The 8,785-nt window shown below is 49.4% G+C and overlaps 1 protein-coding gene across 2 annotated transcripts; it reads right to left on the bottom strand.

The window, feature by feature from the left end:
* Positions 1 to 3,411: 3,411 nt before the first annotated feature.
* TMEM141 (transmembrane protein 141) lies at positions 3,412 to 8,222 on the bottom strand. Of its 2 annotated transcripts, XM_063144568.1 has the most exons (5): positions 8,132 to 8,222; positions 7,034 to 7,100; positions 5,564 to 5,644; positions 4,360 to 4,470; positions 3,412 to 4,168 (listed from the first exon to the last, which is right to left on the bottom strand). In XM_063144568.1, the coding sequence occupies exons 1-5, from the start codon at positions 8,183 to 8,185 to the stop codon at positions 4,095 to 4,097; spliced, it is 387 nt and encodes a 128-aa protein (XP_063000638.1). In that variant the 5' UTR covers positions 8,186 to 8,222; the 3' UTR covers positions 3,412 to 4,094. The 2 variants fall into 2 exon arrangements, with proteins under 2 accessions (XP_063000638.1, XP_063000639.1); XM_063144569.1 differs by lacking the exon at positions 5,564 to 5,644.
* Positions 8,223 to 8,785: the final 563 nt, after the last annotated feature.

Here is an 8,785-nt window from a genome sequence, read left to right on the forward strand (position 1 = left end):
TGTCTGCTATGTAGCCGGGCAGAGGAATTTCCCCCCTCTTGTAAATATCCTTGTCAGTTTCATCCTCTCCATAAAGGACTTCCAGCAGAGCTATATTCCTTAGTTGTGGAAGAATTTATTGATTTCCTTCCCTTTGGAGGATGAAATTGGCAAGTTCTTTGACAAATTTAAATACACCACATCCCCCACAAAAAGATTCAATTTGCACAATAAAATAATATAAAATAAATGGAACCCGTGGTTGGATCGACTCCCTACCGATTGAGTTGACACCAGCAGGGGGAAATGGTACAAAATCCGCCAGGGCCAGACTGGAAAAATCTGTTGCGATTTTGCACCCACCCCCGAACTGAATTCTCATACATTCCTACACCCCAGCTCTGGAGCTCAGTTTGGTCAAAAAAACCACCACCCCACAATTTCTCTGGGAGCAATATTTTGGGACTGCTCCTGGGGGGTGGGGGGAATATGGCAGGCCCAGAAGAGTATGCTCTGAGCCAAGGGGCTGGTTAGGGGCAGGCGGGAGGGGGGGGTAGAGGATCACAAAGAATTGAGCCTTTCCATAAACAAAGCACTATTCCGCTTTATTCCGCTCCTTGTTTCTGTCTAAAGCTAGGGGAGCAGAAGTGCTGGACACCATCTCCGAAAAATTCAAGGGTTACGTGAGGTCTTTGGGATTCTCCGAAAACAGCATCACGTTCCAAGACAACGATGGTAAGGGCAGCTGGTCCTGTGGGTTCATTACTCCTTGGACTCCCCCACCCCACCCCCTAAGAGGCAGAGAAAAGCCAAACGAATGCTCTGAAACATGGAGCATGTTATGACACAGCCGTCATTGACTGGGGGCGGGGGAAATCTCCTGTCTTGTTCAGGGTGTACTGGCGTACATCCATGGAGTCAACACTTACATGGCAGCGGGTGTTGCAAAATACCTAACAGCCTGCTGGGATGCAAGATGAGGCCTGCCAGGGTTGAGATGGAGGTTGTGATGCCTCCATCATGGAGCACAGTCACCCAAAGGAGTTGTATGCAAGGCCCCTGCCTCAGTTTTGCCCCCTTTTAGGGCAAAATCTGATGCAGGTTTAGACAGGAAAAAAGTCCTGCAACATTGTAGGCCTTTTTTTTTCTGTGTAAACTTGCATCGGATTGTGCTTTTAATCAGTTTCAAAACATATCCTAATGTGTATTCTTTTTTATTCAGAACCCTTTAGATGATGGGTTTTCATTTGCCAATGTTTTATGATGCTGTTTTATTGCTTTAATTTCTATTGGTAGCCTTACATATTACCTTGTTTTAAATTATTTGACACCTGGGGGGATATAAACAGCAAAACATGCAGATGAGAAGAAAACCTATATCTGGGCACGGCTGATTCAGACTGCAAAAGAAGGGCTTCATGTGACTGAAGTTCCTCCAAACCAAGACATTTCCTGCATGTAGAAAGTTAGCAACTCAGGGTACCTAATCCCCTATCCTTCTTTCTGGTCTGCTCCCTAAATGCAGGGAATTCTCTTTGCTTAGAGAAGCATTAATGCACGTGGGTACCCACCTGCTGTTGTTATGGGCTACAACCTAAAGAAGCAGATTTTCCTCTCCACATCTAAGGTTGTGTAGATCTGGCCTCTTGCATGACATCTCCCCATTTACAGCCTGCGTCCCAGCTGGGGGTGGTGAAATGCAATGTAAAAGACAGAATTCAAGCAGAGAGTTCTGTTACCTGAACTGTGGCTTATAAACACCTCTGAAGGGATTTTTAAAAAGCTATTTATCTAGCAAGAAATCCAGTGGCAGTAAGTTCCATAAGTTAATAATGGCATGAACGGAAAGGGTAATTTTAAAAGATGTTTTCAAGTAAACTGCTGGAGAATTCTCCCGCAGATCTTGCTGGGCTCCAGCTTCCATTGGCCCTGTGGGGTCAATACCTTTCTGTAATAACCCCTCCCATTTTTTCTTTCTTTGTTCCTCTGCAGCAAAATGCCCACTTTAAAAAGAACTGGAGACAAGGTGTGAAATCGGTTTGGACCCTGAACTAGCAGGCAAGCAGTTCTTGGCCACTGGAAAACACAAAAGACAAATACAAACGGAGACTCATCTTCCATCCGGGATGCCTTTGGCTGGCAGAAATGGCTGTTGCTTTCATTGCCCCCTGAATGCAAAAATGGTGTGTGTGTGTGTGTGTGTGTGTGTGTGTGTGTGTAGAGCACACATTCAGTGCAAGCTGGCGACTCACATCTCAGTGGAGCAGTGATTCCACTCTGGGTTTCAGTCAGAACTCTAAAGAGCTATCCAAGGCACTCTGCACTTTGAAGAGCTCTTTCAGAGTTCTGACTGGTTCCCACTGAAACCTGGCCTGCTGACATCGGAGCCCCCAACGACTCATATGATTTCTACCTGCCTACCCCAGCTATCACGATCTCATTACAAAAGCAACAGGTACCCCCACCTTGCATTCGCTTCTCTCCTCACAAAGCGTCAAAAGCTTTTGATTTGTAGATATTGTTAACAGCCTGCTATACAAATACATAAACAAACTGTCAATTCTTGCAGCTTGCAAAAACAAAATGTGTCTGGTGGCACGCTAAAGAATACAAATTTTGCGATGGCAGAGGTTTTTGAGGCCCTGATAAGATCCATGAGATCTTTCATTGGCGGAAATGTGCAGGCCAGCTTGAGAGGCTCAAAATTAAACATGGGGAGGAATGCAAGAGGGGGAGAGACGTGCACATCAGTCCTCCTCTATGTCTCCGTCCCTTCCAGAGGGAGTGTTAGACCGGGGTGGGTGGGCAGGCCAGAACTGTAGGATCTACTCAGAATTGTGTTTTTACTAGGTCCCTGAAACCAACAAGTCTGTACCAGATTGCAGCTACAATCAGCCATTCACAGATCTGATGGGCCATCATGGAGCAAACTTATTTGCTGCTGCTCTGGAGGGCAGGACTGGGACCAACAGGTGGAAATTGCAGGGAGGCGGATTTTGGCTAAACATTAGGAGCGGTGGAGCAAACTCTGCCTCCAGAGGAGATGGGCTCTCCTTTGCTGGGAGGGACTGAAGCAGAGGCTGGGCAGCCATGGGTCATCCTGAGTTTCAGAGCCTGCACTGAAGAGTGGGGTGGACTAGATGACCTCTGAGACTAGACCACTGGTCCATCTAGCTCACTATTGACTACCCTTCAGGGCCTCGGGCAGAGATGGTGTTTTCTCAGCCAAAGGACTGGAGGTGTCAAGGATTCTTCCTGGAAGCCTCTGTATGCCATATGCTCCCCAACCTGCGCAAACTCCTGGAAACAGCTGGAAAGAAGCACAAGCGTGCAAACTGGCCTTCAGACCCACCATTGCCTCTGTACCCCTTCCGGCACAGAGGTAACAAGCCTTCCAAAGTCAAAGAAGAAAAGACCAAATGCAGCCAGGCATCAAATCTCTGGGCCGTTTTATTAGAATCATAGAATCGTAGAGTTGGAAGGGGGCTCTAAGGCCATCGAGTCCAACTCCCTGCTCATTGGTCCCTCATAGGCATGAGAGGGCTGCGATGGGGCCGTTAAAACCAGATCGGTACTCAAGAGAGAGGTATCTGGAGCGTCACGGAATCGGACGGCCGAGCCAGGTGTGTTTAAGGACCACACGAGGCGCGGCCTTTGGGGGTGATTAAAAAGTGGCAACTTCCCCCACCCCGGGGTCTCCCTCCTACCATTCCGTAAGAGAAATGTGGACTGTGAGTTGCACCCCACAAAAAAGTTGGCTGCAGCCGCACTTGGGGTGGGGAAAAGCAGGACGCGGTGGCGCAAAAGGAGGGGAACAGAGGGCGAACAGAACGCTGGACAAGGTAGGCCCTTGGTCTGATCCAACATCAGGGGCTCTTCTGACGTTCTTAGGAGATCTCCCCATTCCGGCAACTCTCAGTTCCCTTAAGGTGACTTCCTGCTTGCCCGGTCTCTGCAGGCTCAAGGAGTCTTGCAGCTGCCAGCAGTTTGTTCCCTCCACCGCCCCAAGCCCTAAACGAGACGGAGCGACTTGCTCAGCCTCATGCCAGAAGGCAAAGCAGGTTCGGGCACAACGAAGACGGCCCTGGGGAGGTTTCTGCCATGGGATTTCCGGGCTACTCCACGACGTCTCCGTACTCGTTTCTTTTCTCTGCCGCCTTCCCTTTGGGATCTGAACCCAGCCCTTTCTCTGCAGAGGGAAGAAATAAAGAAACAGGTCACACACATTCTGAGGGTGCTAAAGCCCAAAAGCCCACGCAGGCAATCCGGCAATCCATTCTGCATCCCTGTAGTTGTTAATTTCCCCCAAATGAACACGCCCGGTCTCGTCGTCAACAGGACGATGCCCTTGGAGCGACACGCTCTGGCCAGGCTGCTCACCTAGGGCGACACTTTGCGGGGGCTGCTGTCTGTCCTCCAGAAAGATCCACAAGTCCGCACACTTCTGTGTCTCATGCCGGGTCACCGCATAGCTGGCGACTGAACCTACAACTGCAAATGCAGACAAATACGGAAAGATTTGGAACTGAGACGTTTTAAAAACCTGTATCCTCAGAAATACAGAAGTGCAAGGTGGGTGAGCATCCAAGATGAACACACACACAGAGAAAAGGAATGAAATAAAATTGATTTCTGCGAGTCTATTCTCTCCCTCTGTTTACTTAGAAATTCAGCCCACTGAGTCGGAAATGGTTTATCCTCAAATGCACATGCAGGGGAGAATGCAGCAATGGGGTCGTGGTAGATATGGAAGGGGGGTGCTCTTCATGACCGTCCCCACAGATGAAGACGCTGCCCATCTCCCTAAAGGTATTTCCAGGCCGCCTTTACTTTGGGTGGATCCATGTTAACAGGGCCATTGTCACCTCCATCAGGAGCAGTTGCTTTGTAAACAACAGAGAAAACTCCCAACAATATATTTTTGCTCAAAAAATCCATTTCCTGCCAGCTCCTGGGAGGATTGCAGCTAAACTCAGAGGGGAGCAGGGAATTCTGAGTAGGGCGGTGAGGGTGGGGAGAGGACGCTCATCAAAACATCCCAGGGTCCTGATCCAGCAAACCCTGGCTCCCCCTACACCACTGGAATGCTGTCTTCACAAAATAGGCATGTTCTGAATTCCTAGTCCGAATCAAAAAATCAAATCTGAAGCCCACACGTTGAAAAGCGGTCAACATTTATCAGATTTTAATTATTATTTGCCTGCTGTTCCATAGGGATCCAGCTGTTTCTCATCCAAGGGACAGATCAGACGTACAGCTGCTTGGCTTGAGCAATGCTCCCAGACCTTCGCGAGGGTTGTTTATGGCGGCCAGCACACGGCGCGGCCCACTGTGGGTGAAATGATCCACAGTGAGTCCAGCGTGTCCATCTGACATGGAGCCATCACGCACTGGCACCGAGCGGAGAGGATTTTGAAATGCAGCAGCGTTTCAGTGCTGCTGTACATATTCTCCTCCGCCTCGTTTTGGTGTTAGCTAAAAAGGTGAAAATTTGAAGTAGTAAGATGAGGTCGGCTAACATGTGGGCATGGTCTGGGCGTGGAAGAGTACATCTCCTCAAGAATGCATTTCTTTAACTACCAACCTAGCGAGAGTAGAATTTTCCACTGGAACGAGTAGGGCTTCTTCCAGTTGAGTTTCTGAAGAGCGAAGGCCACCCCCGAGCCTGTTTGGATAGAGAGGCCTGAAATTACCACCAGCATCCGTTGCCGCCAGACCCACACGCCCCTCTCCGGGACAAGGCGGAGGCAGCTTCTTGCAGGCTAAGGGGACAGGGGCAGGAGAGGAGAGGTTGAACTCCTGGGGTCCCCAGGCAGTACACAGGGATGAAAGAGGGAACTCTGTGTGTTGGGGGGAGGGCAGAATACACCTGTTAGCAACTTCGCAGACCAATCCCAAAAGGAAAGAAAGTGCGTTATATCTGGAACGACTTCAGCAAGACCAACATAAAAAGTGTGTTTATACATAAAAATAACACTGTGGAAGGTGCTTCGTTTCAAAAAACTGAGAGCTTATCAAAGCCATTGCAGAGACTACAGAAAAATATTCAGAGTTGTAACATCATCAACTGACAGCTTTAATGGGTCTGCAGCACAAGTCGTCATATTGGGTTTGTGTAAAGTGCTCAGATGTAGTTATGCGATGACAGTTCCTAAGGAGATTATGTTCTAGTATTATTCTTTAAATTGCAGTAACATTTTTAAAAGCCACGGCCACTCCAGATGGTGGGACATGTAGCACCACCCCAGATGGTGGGGATTAACAACAGCCTGGAGACACTGGCCAGTTTGTTACGGACACTCGTGTTTCTTTGTTTTTTGCCATTTATGTCGGTTTAAAGATAAACTTAAAGGGCTGCAATTTCTCTCAAGTGCCAGGTACGTACGTGGCAGAAAAAATGGCATGTGGATGCTGAAAGGGAGAGAGAAAGAATAACTTCACGTGCCTGGGTTTATTAACCACAACACTGCGTTTTCCCCAAGTGCGCTGAATAAATGGCGATCCGAGGCTTAATGGAAGAAGGCCTCTGAGCATGTGCAAAATGCCTTTTCATTCACCACTGAATAACAGCAGCAGTGAAAGGCACCTGTTTTGCACACAGAAGGCGTAGGTTCAATCCCCGGCACCTCTAGTTACGTGTGCAAAGGGCCCTGCTCCGTTCCAAACTCTGGAAAGCCGTTGCCAGTCAGTCAGCAGTACCCAACAGGGCTGGGGCGCTCCTCCCAATTCTGTCGTTCAAGCAGGACCCACCGCTAGTGCAAGGGGGAGTAAAGGAACCCCAGGAAACAAGTGGAGTTGCTTGTTTCCGGATCAGGATAGGTCAGCGGAGTTCCTTTATGTGAGCTCTGTTGACTTGCGCCATTCCAGAAACAAGTGATTCTGCAAGTCCCTGTACGGAGCACTAACGCGGGCTAGCGGAGGAGTTCTGCTGGCACTTGGGCAGCATTGGGTCCTGCCCAGTGTAGGTAATAGTCAGCGAGGTCTCAGTCAGAGGGCTCCTAAACTCACCTGTAATTTCTTACAGACACCCCGTTATATTTGTCGCTAGGCTTACCTGTGATAAATGCAGCCATGCCCTTCATGAATGCGAAAGACTGGCAGGCAGCATACTCCTGCAGCCCCTGAAAACGGAGATGCAGTGACAGAGTTAGGTTTCCCCTGGAATGGTGGCGTTGGCTTAGTCCTTTTTCATGCCTGAGTTTTCCAAATGTTGATGCAATGACACTGGTCCCAGATCTCAGCGGGAATGATATGATTGCATCTGCATTTGGACCAAGAGACGAGTTTGTAATGTTTGACTCCATAAATCAGAAAGAATCAGTAACAATTAGATAATTGTTGTTAAGGAGGGGGCAGAATTTCAAGCAGCTGTCTTACTGTAGAGGAATGAAAAGGCCGTTCTTCCTTTCCAACAAACACACTTAGAAATCATTTCTGACTGGGGAATACTGGGAGATGTAGGAGTTTTTTAATGCCTAGACATGCCTGGGGTGGTGCCCCTTAGCTGCCCTCTGCCACTGAATGCTGTCACCCTTCCGGGAGTCAGGTGTTCTATTTAGCTGCCATTTGGCTACTGAACTTACATTGCCTCTGGACACGGAGGTCCCATCCTGCCTAATATTTCATTTTATTATTTATAGGTTTGCTCCTTTCATATCTCACCTTTCCTCCAAGGAACCCAAGGTACTTTATATGGCCCTCCTGGTCTCTATTTCATCCTCACAACAACCTTGCGAGGTAGCTCAGGCTGAGAGTCAAGGACTGACCCAAGGTGAGTTTCATAGCCAAGTGGGCACTCGAACCCAGGTCTCCCGAGTCCCAGTCCAACGCTCGAATCACTATACCACACTGGCTGTCCATAGAGTGCTACTTTCTCTACCCCTTTCAACTTATAAAAATAATAACGATCAACCCCTCTCAACGGCAAGCATAAGCTCCCGCCCCAGCAGCTCTTCTTGGGAAAGGCTTAACGGGGTGACCCCCCACCCCACCCGCCAGAGTTCCTGCCTCCAAGGGCCGCTGCCCAGCCACTCCCGTGCGCCCTCGGCCCGTTGCGCGCGTCCTCCGGAGTCTCCTCCAGACCTGGGAAGCGCGCAGGGCAGCGTGGCAGGGGGCGCCCGGTCCCTGGCTCGGCCGCAAGCGGGGGACCCACCGGGTGCTTGGCCGCCACCGCATCGTCCACGCGCGACAGCCCCAAGTTCACCATGGTACGTCTCCGAGCGCGCGCGCGCGCACCGCCCTCTCCAAGCGCCCGGCCTCCCCTTCCCGGTCACGCTGAAGCGGCGACAGCTCCGTCTAGAGGTCCGGCGGGAGGGGGGCACCTCAGCATGCAAAAGGTAAGCAACCGAAGTCCTACAACTCCCAGCATGCAGCATGGCTATCTGGAGCATGCTGGGAGTTGTAGGATTTCCCCCCCTCCTGTGTCACCATCATAGGATTGCACCTTTAATGTGTGAGTCTTTTGATAGACTGTATTTATTTATTTATTGCATTTCTATACCGCCCAATAGCCGAAGCTCTCTGGGCGGTTCACAGAAATTAAAACCATTCAAAGTATAAAACAAACAGCATGATATAAAATGCAATATAAAAGCACAACCAGGATAAGGTGCCACAAGAGTCTTTCTTTCCATCAGTAAACACTTCCTTGAACGCAGTGAGATTTACTTGTGAGTAACCAAACCTGCCGAATCGGTCAGTTTCATGACACTTCCTCCGAAAACCGGCACCCAAAGCGGGCAGCTTTTCCCAATCTTGTGCCTTTCAAACGTCTGGGACTACAAGTTTTATCCTCCGCAATCAACTG

This window comes from Elgaria multicarinata, chromosome 19 (assembly GCF_023053635.1).
Source record: "Elgaria multicarinata webbii isolate HBS135686 ecotype San Diego chromosome 19, rElgMul1.1.pri, whole genome shotgun sequence".
Taxonomy (NCBI): Eukaryota; Metazoa; Chordata; class Lepidosauria; order Squamata; family Anguidae; genus Elgaria; species Elgaria multicarinata.